The sequence below is a fragment of the Spinacia oleracea genome, chromosome 3 (genome assembly GCF_020520425.1).
Source record: "Spinacia oleracea cultivar Varoflay chromosome 3, BTI_SOV_V1, whole genome shotgun sequence".
NCBI lineage: Eukaryota > Viridiplantae > Streptophyta > Magnoliopsida > Caryophyllales > Amaranthaceae > Spinacia > Spinacia oleracea.
This window is the reverse complement of record NC_079489.1, coordinates 151,530,369-151,549,436: the sequence shown is the minus strand read 5'-3', so window position 1 is coordinate 151,549,436 and position 19,068 is coordinate 151,530,369. Positions and strand designations below refer to the sequence as shown.

General features: G+C 39.5%; 2 protein-coding genes across 2 annotated transcripts; both read right to left on the bottom strand.

Moving 5' to 3' along the window:
• Positions 1-1,828: 1,828 nt before the first annotated feature.
• On the bottom strand, positions 1,829-3,787 carry LOC110792598 (protein PHLOEM PROTEIN 2-LIKE A10). Its single transcript, XM_021997423.2, has one exon. The coding sequence runs from the start codon at positions 3,412-3,414 to the stop codon at positions 2,089-2,091; it is 1,326 nt and encodes a 441-aa protein (XP_021853115.1). The 5' UTR covers positions 3,415-3,787; the 3' UTR covers positions 1,829-2,088.
• Positions 3,788-5,322: 1,535 nt separating this feature from the next.
• LOC110792600 (protein FAR1-RELATED SEQUENCE 5-like) lies at positions 5,323-17,624 on the bottom strand. The gene is made up of 3 exons (XM_056839809.1): positions 17,365-17,624; positions 17,093-17,257; positions 5,323-5,956 (listed from the first exon to the last, which is right to left on the bottom strand). Exons 1-3 carry the CDS (start codon positions 17,622-17,624, stop codon positions 5,323-5,325), a joined length of 1,059 nt encoding a protein of 352 aa, XP_056695787.1.
• Positions 17,625-19,068: the final 1,444 nt, after the last annotated feature.

Here is a 19,068-nt window from a genome sequence, read left to right as displayed (position 1 = left end):
CGTTAAAATTAGTAGCGTTTAAGGTAGCAGGTAGCGTTTCACAAATTTATAATAAAGTTTTAAAATAATATTTCATCTTTTATTTTATTTTACAATAACAACCGCTACTTTACCAAACACTAATAGTTACCCGCTACTTTGGCAGCTAACCGTTACCCGCTAGTATTCACCGCTACCCACTACTCCAATCGCTACCCACTACTCAACCGCAATCCGCTACCGTTACTTTTGCCGGACAGGAGCTTATTGTTTGAAAGCAATTGGCCCATAGAATGAAATGTTAATCTAATTGGAGCACAAAGGCCTTTTAGATCCCAACCAACTATTGCTCATAGTAATTAGAACCCACAAGGACAAGAAGGCCCACGACCCAACCTATGGTCCGGCTCAATATCCACTTTGTCAAAATGGTTAGACAAGTAACATAATAACGCGCTGTTTTTTTAACTGAATATGACTAAAATTAACTGATTTGAACTTATTTTTTTATAAAAGCTTATTTGAGTGTGTAAGTTTTCTGAATTTTGTTTTTCGCTGAATGGACTTTTATCTAAACTTAAACTTACTTTTGCTGAAATAAGGGTCGAAATAAGTTAAAATAAGTTAAAAGAAACAGATCATAAGAGTATTACGTAGTACTACTTACTAATATGTTTATGTTCATGTTCAAAAATATCATATCTTCTTCTATCTTCTTCTAAATGGAATGGCCCCGTATTTCCCTTTGCAAACTCTTTATCATACCAAGTGTAATATACGAGACAACACGGTAGCGATAGTACCATAGAAGATGGAGAAATTATGATCTCGACCCGGCCTGAATTTTTGCAGGGTTGGGCAGAATTTTTCAACCCGGTTTTCGGGCTCGGCTCGGCCCGAAATTGAAAATTTTCGGGCAGGTTTGGGAAATATTAAACTACACTTTTTTTGTTATAAATTGGGACCGGCCTGAAATTGGCCCGAAAGCCCAGTATTTTAGGCCCGAATAGCGAGTTTGCGCACAAATTTTTTGCCCGAATCTTGGCCCGGCCCGCCATTTGATCAGGTCTACATGCTTTCATCAGAGCGTTGCATAATGACACCAACAAATCTCTATAAGGCAGGGGCGAAAGCCACCTGACAAAACCGTGCTTGGTTCTTCTCCGTCCTGTTCAAGAAGTCTAAGAACCCTACAAGTATAGCCTCAGTTTCTGTCACTTGAAAGTATTTCTAATGCTAAATCATGTTTCTACTGAACAACAGGAAACTACGCGATCCATCTGCCGCCATGCACGTGGCAATAAAGTAATCACTCTTGTAATGGTTCGGAATCTGATAGTTTTCTGAAGAACGAATTCTTCCAGCAGAGAAGGCATTCAAGGAAGGAAGGAATGTTTGGGGGGTTTCTTCAGATTCATTACATGTTTTACAACTGTTACCAAAAAAAAAAAAAAGAGAATACAACATTTATGCAGGAAAAGGAAGACACTCCTAAATTCTGAAGTTTCTACGGCTGTTCATGACTGTACAGCACACAGAATGAGTCGGATCAAGCTAGATCACTTACATTATTCAATCGGAAACTGTGTAGAATAGAGTTACAGATATTCAAACTCGAATGTGAAGTTCAGGCCTTTTCCAAAGAAACTAAATGGGGCAGATATCAGCTTAACCTTTGGAACTAAATCCAATGATATTAGAATCCAATCTCCGAGCAAAAGTTAAACCCTCCACATATGGAGAGAATCTCATGCATAACCAACATAATAATGCTATAATTATCAGAAGTTATAACCAATATTGCAGTCTTGTAAATAATGCACACATGAAAACTCATAGAAAATCGCAATTCAAAGTAAATAAATGATATTCAGGAACTTTACGGTAAGTACTAGACATTTTCGAGAATTCATAGTTCATATATGCATCAAGACTTACAACAAGGTTTCCATCAAGGTATGTCATTACATAGCGCATACTGGAGGACAGAATAACATTCATGAACATGGAATCATCTAATTAACCAAATAAAAAACTATACAAAGTACCGCAGAGGCATATGCTATAAGAACAAGGAGTACTAGCTAACACGGAAGGGACTTACTTGACTCAAGCAGGCATCAATTCACAACGGCCGCCCAATACATATAAGCACAGTGAGAGACATATACTAGCAACAAGGCAAGATTTTTCCGTAAAATATCTCACAACTTGAACACTAGTATCGACAATAGCATCATTCACAACACGGACACTTCTTTTCACGCTGGAAAACAATCTTCCAATCAAAAATTCCAGGAATGATCTCACAGTTTCAAATGTGACTCTCCCAGTAACATCAAGAACAAGCTTTCTATTACTTGGAACGGCCAAGGTGGAAGACACAGTTGACATCCAATTACCACTAGAAGACTTCCTATTTTCCCCTAAATCCAAGAACCCTCCTCCTCTTCTATGCCCACTTTGTTTAACAGTGATGACATTATGCGCGTCATCAATCACCGAGCATAAAGTCTTGGACACCACAACATCTGAATTGGAACGCGTCACAACCAAGCGAGGTAAAGCAGAAGCAGAAGACCCTGAATTTTCACCAGATTCTGAACTTGTTAGAACTTGGTGAGACGTCTTAACCAAAGTTTCAATTGAACTATTGCATACCGATACTAACAAATCTTTGACTTGATTATCATGCTTTGGATTAGTTAATCCAGCAAACAATTCATCATAGGTGTTAATACTCAAAGTTTTGTCAAGATAAACTGAGACAGCAGTGCTAACAAACTTCTGTATGCATTCCCCAATTAGATCCCTGCAACCATTACTACACATTGCATCAACCCATCTAGGCAACGGGGCATCCTTTGAAACCGAACCATCTACGTTCGATCCTTTACCAGACTCTTCAATAGAATAGAATGCCAACACTAAATTTCTAGCAAAACTACCAACAACCACGGAAGCAAAACCAGAGCCAGAATCTGTGAATAGCTTATCCATAAATCGGTCATAAAAACCCGGATTCGAATCAACCCCAGAACCATCATCAATTGAGTTTTCAGCCTGGTAACCCCTGAAAACCCCCCTGGTCAAAGAAGCAGTAACCCTAACAACAGAATCAGAGAAATCTTTGGATTGAGCTATTTTCGAGATTTGCTTCAAACTATTGGGGATTTCATCAGAATCGGATTGTAGAAACTCCCTTAAATCTTTGGAAACAACCCCAAAAGTCTCAGCAGAATCAGAAACAGCCTCAATAATTGAAACTAACGCACTACATAATTTAACAAATTTGTTCCTTTTTCTAGCAACAGAGGGTAAATTGTAAACCCTATATACACCATACCCAGTTACCCCAAAAGCTGCTAAAAGAAGAACCCATTTCTTCTTTCTACGGGTCAATTCAAAACCCTTATTCACCAATTGCAAATCCATTCAAACAAAAAAAACCCCAAAAAAATCTAGGGTTTGGGAATTATTGTTAATAGGTAAATCAACATAATCTTGAAACAATAAAAATAGCAACAATTAATTGAAAAAAAAGGGAAGAAAAACCTGAGGAGAGAAAAGGAAGATGAAGAGAAATCGCGGTTGAGGATGTTTGAAATTTTTCCAAAGACGTCTTGGTTATAATCTGTGAACTTGTGATGAAAATAAGGCGAAAGCTCTATCAGCTGGCAAGTTGCAACACTGAAAACAATTTAGGATTTTTTGTTTTTTTGGTTTTTATTATACAACTGATAATAAAATTCCAAATAAAAGAAAAACACAAACCAAACTATTCTCTCAAGTCTCTCCCTTTCCCTTCCTAAATACTGAAAACAATAATGCTAGACAAAAAATCAATTTTGGCAAGTTGCAACACTGAAAACAATTTAGGATTTGTATAATAAAAAACCAAAAAAAAAAACACAAACCAAACTATTCTCTCCCCTCCTAAATACTGTAATCTCAACTAAAGATCATTGTGGACCGAGATGGGCCATGGCCTGACGGGCTCGACCCACTTACAACATGTCATACCAAGTTGGGACGAGAATTTCAAAAATGCGGTTAGACACGGCTCAAGCCCACGTGTTGGGCCACGTTAGATTGTCGTGTCTAACCTTACTTTTACTCAATTTAACGTGAATTGTCATATCCCGCAGTGTCGTGTCTTGTTTTTTCCTAAAAAATGCGCCTAGGCTAGGTCCACTGACCACGGCCCAGGACTTTGTGCAAGTACCGGCCTAACCCTGTGATATCTTTACTCATAACACTTGCCTCTTACCAGTCGTTTCTGAGTACTTACAAGTCGCAACACTTCCTAATTTCCTATTTTGGCATGGGATATTAATGAGAATACAAAAAAATGATAAAAAACACAACAAGTTAAAAATCAAAAAATTACCAATCGTAAAATGAATCTACAAAGGATGTATGTGTACTCCAAAATAATCATCTGGAATAAAAATTTCCAACTGTGTATTTGAAGCTACTGGATGAACCAAGACACCACCAACAGGTAGGTTTATGATACGCTGGATAAAGAACAAAAAAGGGACCAAAAAGAACATTAAAATGATGAAAAAGAACCTAAAATAATTTCAATAGAACATGTATAAATGAAACTAAAAAAACATCTAGAACAACAACATCAAAAAACGAACAAGGATAAGAAAAAAGAACAAATAATAATATGAAATAGATCACTTCACCTGATTAGAACATTGTTTTATGTTCTTTCATCTTTAAAAAGAATATTTAAGAGAAGAAAAAGAACATCACACAATTTCAATAGAACATGCTAAACTGAAAGTAAAATTAAAGAACATCTAGAACAACAACAGAGAAAAAAGGAACAAGGGAAATCAAAAAGAACAAATATGAGGAACAAAAGAACATATTAATATAAGAAATAGAACACTTCACCTGGTCAGTAGACTGAGTTTCCTCCCTCAAATTATCAACATGTCTTTCTCTTCTTTTGTTCCAACCTTTTAGTTTATTCCGTTTCTTCTCAACAATTCCTTTTGGCCTAACATTCCTCTCATTACTCTTTTCATTCCCTTTCTTGTTCTTCTTTATTCTCTTTGGTGGATTTTTAATCATTGTTGGAATAACTTCTTCAACAATCGGTTCCTCAACAATCGGTTCCTGCAATATTGGTTCTGTTGAAGGCTCAAAAGCATCAAGTAAAGTTTCATTACGCACGAAATGGTTTGATGAAACATCAGCCCCTCCAACTCCACCAATGTACTCCTTAACTTTAGTTGACATATCCAGCACACCCGAATCAACAATATTCCTTGCAGCCGGACAGTGTTGAGCTTCATTTATAACTTTAATGCAACTCCTTATGGTTTACATCCTCCACACCGATGCAGATACAACACTTACTTCATTATCTCTATCTTCTCCCTCATCAACAATTGTATTCATAGCCTGTTTTGTCCATCTCTTCATAATGTATCGATTGGGAATCCTTTCAACATTATGGACGATAAAAACTCGAAGGATATGAGAACAAAGAATGCCTATTTCTCCAAATGACTTGCAAGTACAATCAACAACCATGTCTAACTCATTAAATCTAACATTGTGTCTAATGAAATCCTTTGTAGGATGCCCAACAATATACTCAGAAACTGGATACTCAAAACGAATCCGTTCACTCCTCAAACTAACACCTTTGATGAATCGTTGCTCAAATATCAAATATATTGCAATAGTGTACACATCCCGGGCATGCAAACATAACATGTTATCCGAACATGCATAATACTTATTACCAGTAGAAGAATTATAATCTCCCGTGTTCTCCTTACTTCTCCACTCATCAATTACATCCAAAAAACACTTATAAAAATCACATAAATCGTTGGTTTTATGCAACCTCCTAGAAATAGAATGATTTGTAGTCTCACTCCTTTGAGAAAACAAAACACCCCCAGAAAACCACTCTTTGTTATATGCAGGACACCATTTCTCCTTCAAACTATATAACCTTATTATCCATGTGTAGACACCTACTTTTGTCCCCATTCCCGAAAGGGAAAGGTTCGATGATGAAAGCATAAATCTCCACTTGACAACGCATCTCCTATAAAATAAACGAATCTCAATTCCCCTTTTCATTTCAACCGAAACCTGATATTTATAGAAAACTGCTATTTATGGAAACCTGCTAAAAATAGTAACTGTCGTAAAAGGTAGCTTCTAAAAGTGGAAAATCATAAAGGATAGAAACCTGTCAGAATTAGGTGTTGCATTCCAACATAAATCCTAAATGAGATAGAAAACTGCGAGAATCCTATTCCTAATATGATTCGGAAATAAGAGTTACGTATTAATTAAAATCCTAACGAGCCTAGAGTTCGTAACGGGCCCAGACGCATCCCGTCGCAAGGTTAATACGCACTAAAAGACTCGATTAAGTCTCAAACTCTACGGATTTCAGGAATCCGAATCTGACTAAGAAAACAGCCCAGATCCTATTTTCAACGCCTGGCTCTGGGCGCCGAAATCTTCGGCGCCCAGGCCTGGGCGCTGAAAATACCTGGGTACGTGTTTTTTCCTAATTCTTTGTGGATTAGAACTCTGAAATTCTATCTTTCCACGAACTCTTCTCTATAAATACAGCCCCAAATTCGACGTGAAAAGGACACACAACACAATTATATTCTGAGTATTGACTCCAACCCTTAGCCTAAGCCTCACGCTGCGAAACTGTTCACGCGTTCTGTCGCAATCGATCCATAAATCGAACAGAACGTATCCTATCCCATAACTGAGATTCGTTAAATAAAAAGGAGAAATATCAAAGTCAAAGTGGTTAGTTTTCTGAGAACCGTGACGCACCTCTCAAGGGTGCGTCGTAATGTGCCTCTTCTCGATGATTTAATTGCTTTCTTCGCCCTTTTTATGAACTGTTAAACTAACTAAATCTGATTGTTCTATCACGCCTAACAAATATAATATTTTCGGGAAATTGGATTATCATGCTAGGTCCCTTAATACTATTTAAATCAGATAATCACGATCGATCTAGTATTATATGTTGCATATTGCTAAAATCCACTCAGATTACTTTAATAGTTAACGCATGTCCCTTCAATTATTTATGCTGAGCTAGTAAGGATATCCTGCCTCTGGAGTTATCGACGAGCGAAGTACTCCTCTCGGTAGTTACAGTCCCCCGAACCCTCAATCTCTACCTTGCGGGTGTATGTTGAGAGATCCCCACACCAGGGATCACAAGGGAACCTACGGCCGTCGTGGTCAAACATAATTGCACTCCCTTTATGTCACGATAACCGGGTTTTGTCAGTTTTTCTCATTGTCGTTAAAAACTGAATGGCGACTCCTATATTACTAGTCAATTGGGTGTAAACTCACAGGAAATCCAATTACACTTGATTGAATAAAAAGAATCGTCACACCCACGAGGGACGAGGTCACGCATTAGCCTCGTGCTTTTTCGACCCCCTCACTGTGGCGACTCCACTGGGGATAGTGAAGGAAATACTCGTGTTTGTAGGTAATCAAAATAGCCAAAGGGTGAAACGATCTTACCCCGCGTTTATTTCCCAATCAAGTTGGGACGACCTGAAAATCAGCATATTAATGTGAACGGGCAGAACAGCATAACGAATCTCGGCTCCCTCAGGAGTTGGGACTAAGGATACCTTATTTCGCCAATAGGGGGGTGCATACGCCGCGCATGTTGCCCACTCGGTACTTGTGCAGGTAGTACACCTATCCCGAACCCAATCGCTCGCCCATTAGGTCCCTCTCGCCTGCATGCCCCCTTGGCTTGCACTTGCGGGTTGGCCTCTTGAGCGAAATTCGTCTATTGAAGACACTACTTCGACCGGGGCATGTGTTGGATCTACGATAGAAGCGGTACCAAGCCAGGCGCAAATACTACCCATAGAAGCCTATCATAAACTACGTGACATATTTAATTTTCAAATCCATGTTTGTAATGTAGTTATGTGTAGGGAACTATGTGACTATGTTATGATTGTGCGTACGAATAATGCTAGACAAATAATGCTAGAAAAACAACGACCCTAAAAATTGCCCAAACATTCATGAACCGATTGGCCAAAGAGTTATACCAAAATACGTGTTCCGCAAGCCCGAACGATCGCCACAAAAATAAGCGAAGCTCGGGATGGCCGTAACGAATCCCACAAACGCTGCACAACGCGTAAAGGACGTTATAAGGCAAGCACGCAAAATTAAAGTCGCAAAAACAAAAGTAGACGAAAACTGAAAACGAGTACCAGTCAGGGACGCATTTTCAGCGCCCCTGGCTGGGCGCCAAAATTTCTCAAGCCCACTTCTGGGCGCCGATGTTGCTGCCTGGCCTTTTGGTCAGGCACAGCAGCCTCGGTGCCCGCGCATAAAAAAAAATATACGTAGCAAAAAAAAGACTTTTCGAAAAAAAATTGCTACGAGGGCGTAAGAAAAGCACTCGATTTCAAAAGCGACTCGTAAAAAATTAATAACTCTTTGCGTCGTTGTTAGGCCTCCTACGACGACAATGCTCGGCACTAAAAACCAAACATGCTAATAATTATGAATGTCACATGGGCGAAGTATTCAAAAAATAAATGTTCGAATAAAGTGTTCAAGAAAAAATAAATGTTCAAATAGAAAATAAATAAATCCGAGTCTAGACTAGGCTATGCCAAAGTACAATCCAAATCCTAAGTCTTAGTTGTCTTATCCATAGAATCGGTCCTAATGCTTGGTGTCGTTCTGCAAGCTAAAAGGTTAAACCATATTGAGTCTCCCTTCCTAACATTTAAATCAATGAGCACCCATATGTAATTATCATCCCTTGCTAAGAATCCACGGCCTCAATACTCTCTCTCACCAATAAAAAGAATATATTATAGTATTTGCAAAATGGAAACAGTCACATTCTGAAAATCATTTCCCCATAGTCGCACAACCCCCAAAGTGAACCTAAGGTGTCAATACCGTTAGCAAAAATTAATGGCCTCAAGGCTTATGATCACATTGGGTCACGACTATCATGGTCCTCTCGAGCCACTCGCTCCTTTAAATACTCCTAAGTACGGACTAAAAGATTTTCCATGAATGCAACGTGACCAACCATGAAAATACCCAGATCGGCATACCATAAGGCTACCATTGGGGTAAAGCAATACTCACTAAGAGAGAAGCCGCACTAATGATTCTAGTCTTGCAAAAATAAAATTCGATCTCCCCAATTAACTACCTTGCCAACATTAAGCAAAATGGCGCGTGACAAATGAACACCCAAGGGTTAAAATCTAAAGTGTCAACCAACGAAAGTTATGGTCCAATTAGCCTAAGTCTGAGAGTCGCTTAGTCAAGTATTATAGGCTTACACCACGTCATTATTTTGAGTCTAGGCCACCTCCTTGTATTCATACACGGGTTATAATCAGAAAGATTAATGAAAGTTCGAGTCTAAATCACAACTTCCAGTTAAATCCCAGAAACTGGAATCTGAAAAGAAGCAAAAAGTTATTTTCGATGTAATTCTTTCGTTAAATTTCAATAAGGTAAAAATAACATTTTGAATCTACGCTATTTGCACATTTTAAGAAACGACTAAATACGCTTGCAAAGTAAGACAATTTAAAATGTCCACCCTAGGCCCACTAAAGCTAAAGATCCACCCTAGGCCCACTAAAATTAAAGGTCCACTATAGGCCTACCAAACGAGGCTCACTCAGTCTCGCCGCGTGACTCAAAGACCACAACCATCTACCTTTTAGCCCAAATAAAAATTTTATGTTGGGGAGAAATCCCAAGCAAAAGAAAAAAAAAGAAAGAGAAAAGGGAGAACGAAAAGAGCGAGCCATGAAATACTTAGCCCGTACCTCCCAAAGTGCGAAATTTACCCAAGTAAACGAAGGAAAAGAATTGAGTCAACCAATCCAAATCATAAAATTCTACAATGTCTACCCTTTCCAATCTTTATGTTCTTAGACGCCTTCGCTCTGGGGCCCCTGTTCAGCTCATCCATGTTCTCATTGCCATAACCCAAGAAACCATTACCTCGACCCTTGTTCTTGAACTTGTTATCAACTGCAAACCACGTACGGTCATTGACGCGTGCGTCATACCCATCATTTCCAAAGCCCAAACCTGCTCTTACACCACCGTTGGCATAATGACCATATAACTCGTTTGGATACATCCCGTTGATATACCCTTGAGCTGTCCCCATGCTATTCATTGGCCTTGGTTGATGTAATCCTCATGCTCGACTAATACCTATACAACCTATCCTATCTCATTTAACCCATCTTTCAAGCCGTCTTGAGTCACAAATAAAAAAGAGACAAATGAAAAGTACATTCTACGCTCAATGTAAAATATATATATATATATATATATATATATATATATATATATATATATATATATATATATATATATATATATATATATATATATATATGTGTGTGTGTGTGTGTGTGTGTGTGTGTGTGTGTGTGTGTGTGTGTGAATAATAAAAAAGGAAACTTTGCAAAGCGCCTCTAAAGTTAGTCTAAAAAGAAAATGAAGCATTTAGCGCACCAAAAAAGATCCTCCCAGAAGTCATTATCAGCGCCCATAGCTGGGCGCCGAAATCTTTAGCGCCCCAGCCTGGGTGCTGAATCTCTCTGCTTGCTAAAATTTGTCCAGAAGTGCTCGTCATTTTATCCGCACATGCACGGAAAAATAACGAACACTTGGAGGGGTACATCACGTATTCAGAAATACGTACCACCAAAGAAATACATGTACTCAATCAAAAAAAATATAAAACAAATTTTTGGCTTACGGCAAAGCAGCAGATTAAAATAATAACAAACTTCATTTATTCTACCGTTTCAAATAATATGTTTTCACCTCAGAACATACTTATCGAATTCGGCATTCTAAGAAACCATTTTCTAGGCTAAGAACTACGCAAGACCTGATTCCAAATTAAATCTATTTAAGGCGGATACGTAGGCAATCCATGATTCGGTCCAACCAATTTGCAAAATATTAAAGCCTATAGAAAAACAAGAATAAAGAATAGAAGTCCCTTATTGAAATTTAATTACTTGCAATCCAAGTCGAAAGAAAAATTTAAATCAAAGGAAGAATCCAAGTCATCAAGATGCCAAAATTAATGAGCACACATCGAAAAATAATAAGGGCACATACCCTTGCTAGAAAGAGCACTCACACTCCTAGGCACCTAGCCAAGACTCAAAAGATCGCTTTGCCTCAATTAAGTGGGGGCTAGCGCAAGCGTCCATGACCTCTAAAGTACTCGACTTGACCCTCCCTAAAGCGAACTAACTCACTTAAAGACTTTCTTTCACCACTAGACATAGTCGTTCGCTTAAAGACCTTCTTTCACCACTAGACACAGTCATGATCGCCAACAAGTAGTAAAGGCAGTAAGCTTGCAATGAAAAAGATTGTTCTACGGCATCGCCCCATCGTTCCTTCGAACTCAGGGCACCCGTTCATGGTAATTCGAATGCTTGCTAATCTCCTTTGAAAAAAAATCAGACATTGTCAATAGGACTTGGCACTTAACCAAGGCTCACCCTACTCAGGCATATGACACGGGCATCTAAAATCGAAATCTAAAAGCATCATTAATGGGAAGACATAATAGCAACTGGAGGCTAAAAATTGAAATGAAAGATCTAGGGAAAGAACTAAATATACCTTGACCTTTTGTACAGACATACGCCAAGTAAATCTAAGTCAATTTGAAAACGGTTTATATTCCCGCAATTCTGGAAAAGATGGCCCTTGACGCCTGCACCCTGGCTTCCAGCAAATCCTTAGACAGCATTCCAAAATCGTAACAGTATTTTGATCCACTCATGTAATCCTGTACGAACCCTTCTATAAGTCAAACTTACTTAGGACACCTCGGATTGTATACAGTAGGATTCGGATTTTAAATAATTTTCAAATAATTTTCAAAGACTTTTTCGAACATAATAAAGTGTCGTTGGTTTAAGCTAAGTATGCGTTTATCTCAATGTTGCAAGTGAGTCAAAAGATTTCCAAATATGATTATGGGTAAAGAAAGGCACCTAGCTTTTGGACAAGGCACACTTCAACATATGACTACCTTGACCATGGCAATATCGTACAATACGACATCTACAAGAGAAGTAGCAAAATCACTACTCGAACATACCTCGCACTAAACGAGTCTGGTTCAAACTATTCATATGCCAAGCATTATAGCACCAAGCCAATCCCGTAGCTACAGTTGGAGGCTTGAGAAAAACACTCTAAAAATGCTCGAAATGACGATTTTATCGAAAATTCTCGACGCTAATGCTATACATACATCATAGGGGCACAATCCTAAGCTTTAATCGTGTAAAACGAACCTTAGAATGGCTACAACCCCTCCCAAATTCTAAGCGCTACTTAGAATATATAAAGTCACCCCACTAACAAGGGTAACTGAAAATCGCGAGTCACCAAAACTCCGATCAAACTACTACACATAACGCTCGCCCTACAAGCGCCTGTTACACAGTCTACCTCGTTCAAAAGCAAAAGCGAAAGAAAAAAAATCAAGGATAAGAACTGTCAAAATATACCCAGAAATCATTTTTAACGCCCAGAGCTGGGCGCCTATATCTTTAGCGCCCCAGCCTGGGCGCTGAATATTTCTGCTAGCCAAGTTTTGCCCAGATATAAAAATAAGAAAGAAACACCTATGAATCCTCGCATCGAACGAAGTAATAAGCCGTGCAAACCCACGCAGAAGGTGCTACACTTATTCGAGCACCTGAACAAGGCATGATGAAATACTCCAATGCAAAAAATAATAATGATATCCCAACACCTGGAGAAATGTTCTAATACATGTGGTTAGGCCACACAAGCCTACGTCGCACCATAAATTCAGCTATCCCACGGTACAAGTCTAAAAAAGAGAGTAAGGCATATTGCGCTAATGCGGGCACGACCAAAGAGCATGTGAAAAAGAGGCAAAGACTACTTATCGCCCAAATTCAAAATGCAAGCCACACGACTTCTACATTAAGGATTAAAGGTAGCAAAACATTACCTACCACGGAAGGGATAGCTCGCACCTACACGAGCGGAACCCCAAGGCATCTTTCTCAAAAGAACCTACAAAAATCGTACGCCGAAAGGAAGCATCCCAACATGCATACTTGGGGGCTCCAAGCTGCAAAACAACCATAGCAAAATAAAAATCTCGAAGCAAATGTTTGAACAATCAAAAGAGCACGATGTTTAAGCCCACCTCGTGAAAGGGCCTGAACCCTATCAAGCTTCTAAGCAAACTATTCAAAATCAGTCGTTGCTCAAAAAAAAATGATTCAAACAAACTGATTAATGGACCGCACACAACGGCCATTCTATGAACGCTCGTTCGCACATACATATCATCTTTTCTAAGTATCGTACATTTACGAACGCGTTCAAAAGAAAAAAAAAGAAAACGAACGAACAAAAAGGCCAACTGTGTCATCAAGAAACCTCGCCAGAAATTATTTTCAGCGCCCAGAGCTGGGCGCCGAAATCTTTAACGCCCAGGCATGGGCGCCGAAAATGATCCCAGGCCCAAAAAACAGCTCTGACTTCTATAGAGCCCTTCCGTATCCACTCGACTCAAAATTGCCGATTTCTTTACTGAAAGTCGCACCTTACGACTTTGTTAAGAGTAGCACACCACCACAAAGATCGCTCGCACTTACGAGCACAATCCCAAACACGATCAAGGACATTACAGAATGCGTATCCCCAAGGAACCTCTTTGACAAAAAATGACCGTCAAGCAATAATGCTTGGGGGCTCGAAAGAAAATATATAAAGTTAAAACAATATTCCCAGACTAACGCTGTACGAAGTCCCGTGTTTGGATGTCTCAAAAAATAAAACCGGTTTACGACCTCAAGACAAAGGTCGCCGTTGATACTTATACATAGTCCCCTAATCAAGGACCCAGGTAGTGGCAAAATTGAGCCGAAAAGACTAGCTCAAAACCATGAAAAGGTGATGACCACGAGACTATGGTCCATCTAAACACATTGTCAACCCACATTCAGGTTGCAACTAAATCCGAGCATTCCTCGGAAGAATTCTCTCCTACAAGAATGAATAAAAAGAAATTCTCAAAAGAAATCACAAGAAAAAAAATGAAATAGGGACTTGCCCACCTCAATCGCAAGATCGAACCACGCGAGTTCCAAATTAAAAAACGAATTCAGGGACGTCCATCCTCAGTGGACAGGGCTCGCCCACCTTCAGCGGGCGGGGTCTGCGTCATTAGCCGCGCAGGTCCTCAGTTTTCGAAAATGAAAAGAAAATAAAATCTTCAAAATAAAACAGGCTCGCCATCTTCAGCCGGCGGGGTCTGCGTCACTAACCGCGCAGGTCCTCAGTTTTCAAAAAATGAGATCTTCAAAGCACAAACAGGCTCGCCATCTTCAGCCGGCGGGGTCTACGTCACAAACCGCGTAGGTCCTTATTTTCAAAAAGCACAAACAAATTTCAAAATAGATTCGTCCACTTCTATCGGACAGGGTGTCCACCCTTAGCGGACAGGTTCGCCATCTTCAGCCGGCGGGGTCTACGTCACAAACCGCGTAGGTCCTTATTTTCAAATTTCAAAAACAGATTCGTCCACTTCTATCGGACGGGGTGTCCACCCTTAGCGGACAGGCTCGCCATCTTTAGCCGGCGGGGTCTGCGTCACTAACCGCGCAGGTCCTTAGTCGCTGCAGCGATAACTTTTTCTGGTTTTCCCTTTTCCAAAAATTAAAAGGATTGATTTTCCGTTTTTTCCAAAAAAGAGCGATGTGCTGGATTTTCCTTCGTTTTACGTCCCATAAAAACAAGGGGGTTTTCTCGTTTAGCTAGCCTTGAAAATGAGAATCTTTAAAAACATTTTTACCTCGTGGTTGGGCTTGGCCAGGCCCAATTACACTTTATAGCTTTGATTTCGAAAATATCTGTAGCTACTCCCAATGACAAAGTGAGGGAGTTTCTACGCCTCTTTAGATACTTCCAATGACAAAGTGAGGGAGTATTCTATACTATCCGTCGATAAATCCCAATGACACGTGAGGGATATGTAACATTTCAAGTGATGACCCTTAAGTCAAATGTTATCACTCGGGGGCTCGTGAGACCCTCGCAAAACAGGTCACATACACCATGGCTTGTGTGACGCACTCCGTCTAATACTTTGACCATCGTCTTACTCCAAGACTCAGTTAAAGTGGGGGCTAACTGTAGACACCTACTTTTGTCCCCATTCCCGGAAGGGAAAGGTTCGATGATGAAAGCATAAATCTCCACTTGACAACGCATCTCCTATAAAATAAACGAATCTCAATTCCCCTTTTTATTTCACCCGAAACCTGATATTTATAGAAAACTGCTATTTATGGAAACCTGCTAAAAATAGTAACTGCCGTAAAAGGTAGCATCTAAAAGTGGCAAATCATAAAGGATAGAAACCTGTCAGAATTAGGTGTTGCATTCCAACATAAATCCTAAATGAGATAGAAAACTGCGAGAATCCTATTCCTAATATGATTCGGAAATAAGAGTTACGTATTAATTAAAATCCTAACGAGCCTAGAGTTCGTAACGGGCCCAGACGCATCCCGTCGCAAGGTTAATACGCACTAAAAGACTCGATTAAGTATCAAACTCTTCGGATTTCAGGAATCCGAATCTGACTAAGAAAACAGCCCAGATCCTATTTTCAACGCCTGGCTCTGGGCGCCGAAATCTTCGGCGCCCAGGCCTGGGCGCTGAAAATACCTGGGTACGTGTTTTTTCCTAATTCTTTGTGGATTAGAACTCTGCAATTCTATCTTTCCACGAACTCTTCCCTATAAATACATCCCTAAATTCGACGTGAAAAGGACACACAACACAATTATATTCTGAGTATTGACTCCAACCCTTAGCCTAAGCCTCACGCTGCGAAACTGTTCACGCGTACTGTCGCAATCGATCCATAAATCGAACAGAACGTATCCTGTCCCATAACTGAGATTCGTTAAATAAAAAGGAGAAATATCAAAGTCAAAGTGGTTAGTTTTCTGAGAACCGTGACGCGCCTCTCAAGGGTGCGTCGTAATGTGCCCCTTCACGATGATTTAATTGCTTTCCTCGCCCTTTTTATGAACTGTTAAACTAACTAAATCTGATTGTTCTATCACGCCTAACAAATATAATATTTTCGGGAAATTGGATTATCATGCTAGGTCCTTTAATACTATTTAAATCAGATAATCACGATCGATCTAGTATTATATGTTGCATATTGCTAAAATCCACTCAGATTAGTTTAATAGTTAACGCATGTCCCTTCAATTATTTATGCTGAGCTAGTAAGGATATCCTGCCTCTGGAGTTATCGACGAGCGAAGTACTCCTCTCGATAGTTACAGTCCCCCGAACCCTCAATCTCTACCTTGCGGGTGTATGTTGAGAGATCCCCACACCAGGGATCACAAGGGAACCTACGGCCGTCGTGGTCAAACATAATTGCACTCCCTTTATGTCACGATAACCGGATTTTGTCAGTTTTTCTCATTGTCGTTAAAAACTGAATGGCGATTCCTATATTACTAGTCAATTGGGTGTAAACTCACAGGAAATCCAATTACACTTGATTGAATAAAAAGAATCGTCACACCCACGAAGGACGAGGTCACGCATTAGCCTCGTGCTTTTTCGACCCCCTCACACCATGAATGTTCAGAGCATTTGTAATCAGCCAAAAGACTACAAAAGAACAAATGAGAAGAACAAAAGAACAATTAGGGACACAAAACGAACACCTGAGAAGTATAGACTCTATTAATCAAAGAAAAGAACATTAAAACTACAAGAAGTATAGACTCTATTAATCAAAGAAAAGAACAAACAATCACAATACAAGAAGTATAGACTCTATTAATCAAAGAAAAGAACATTAAAACTACCAGATTAAAAGAACAAGTTTTATCAAGCATGAAAAAGAACAGTACTTAACAATAGAAAGAACATGGGTTGGAATGAAAAGAACAAAATAAAATTTTGAAAAACTAATCAGTCTAATAGCAAAAATAATTTTTACCTATTCCAATAATGCTCGAACTCAGCAACTGTATCAGTATATTTCAAAACATAATCAAACCGACGTTTGAATCCTTCTTTGGCCATAACACCTTTGATGTTTACAATAGCATTTTCTCCAATGTGCCACGTACACAACCGATGCCTCGATTTTGGAAACACTTCCCTAAAATCCATAAACCAAAAGAAAAAGAACATAAAAACTTGTACAAAAATACAAAAGAACAAACATGTTTGATGAACGAACATATAAACATCCTAAACGAACATTACCTTATAGCCTTGTCCATGGCAGAACATTGATCAGTCATGATAGTCACAGGTTGCTTCTCTCCCATGGAAGTAAAAAATGAATTAAAAAGCCACTCAAAAGTACATGCCTTCTCATTCAATATAAAACCAACTCCAAACATAATATTTTGGGTATGAAGATTCATTCCAACAAAAGGCCCACAAATCATATCGTATTTATTAGTACGATAAGTTGTATCATGAATCAATAAATCATCAAAAGCTTCATAATCAGACCGCATTCTTCCATCTCTCCAAAAAAAATTGATCAACTGATTCTGTTCATTCAATTGAAAATAATAATAAAAATCATGTTCATTAGCTTGCCTCATAGCGAACATCTGATCAACTGATTTGAATCACAACCATCCAAATTTTTCTTCTTCTCTGCCAGAACAGCATCATACGCATCGGGAACAGTGAAGCCTAAATGCGCCTCACCACCAACTTCTTTCCTCATAGCTCTAAGAATATCAGCAAGCTTAGTGCCACTACAAGTAAAAGTAGTAAGAAAAGCCAACTGTTCTTTTGAAATGTGCCTATGTGACCTAATAAGGTATCTCTTATTAGCAGGAACCATTGAATGGTTATGCAGACGGCAATGTTTGGAAAGAACATACACTCCAGTTTTCTTATCAACATCAAACTGAACTGAAGCCTTGCATCCAGTTCTCCTATCAATTTTTTTAAAGGATTTAGGCACAACACCATCTGGATTTTTAAACCCCTCGTATGCACAAATAAAAAACCGTTGTCGAACTATTCTAGTTGAAGGAAATAATGCCCTTGGTCCAAGTATGCATTCTATGTTAAGTCTAATAAATGCGGTTCAGTATTAATTAACAAGTTAATAATTCAGTGAGATCAAGTGAGCTGAATGCCTAGCTAGAGGCCGCTTCAGTTCAAGTGGAATTAATGATATTAATCCACAGCTTACTCTTGACTGAACCCGTAGGGTCACACAAATAGTACGTAAACGGATCAAGTATTTAATGGCATTAAATACTCCATCTATGAATATTCGGAACCGACGGATCTTGGTTTCAGTGGGAGCTAAGATCGTCACAGGCAAGAAATGAATACTCCGGAAACGATGATATTGCCAGAAATGGAAATATGGATCGTATCGGAAATATGAATATTATCCAAGTCGTAGATGTTGCCGGAAACGGAAACATGGTACGTATCGGAAAATTTTATTGGAAATGGAAATATTACCAGAATCGGAAATATTACCGGAAACGGAAATATTGTCAGAATCGGAAATATTGCCGGAATCGGAAAATAATTCCGGAAACGGAAATATTAAATATTTGTTCGAAACGGAAATTAATTCCGGAATCGGAAATGTTAAATATTGTTCGTATCGGAAATAGATTCCGGAAATGGAAATTTAATCGGAAGCGTATCGTACGAATAAGCATCGGACGAGGCTTGCCGGACGAAGGCCCAGCACGAAGCCGGGGCCATCGCCCAGCAAGCATGCGCGCCACAAGCCCAGCCAAGGCAGCGGCCAGGCCTACCGCAAGGCAGGCCCAGCGCGCGCCAAGGGCCACGGCTGCGTGGGCCGTGCTGCGCGGGCTGCTGCTCGCACGCGCATGGGCAGCCCTTGTGGCTGCCGTGTGTGTGTGAGTTTGTGCTCATGCGTGATTCCTGAATATGCAAGAGTCAGTGTATGATTAAGTT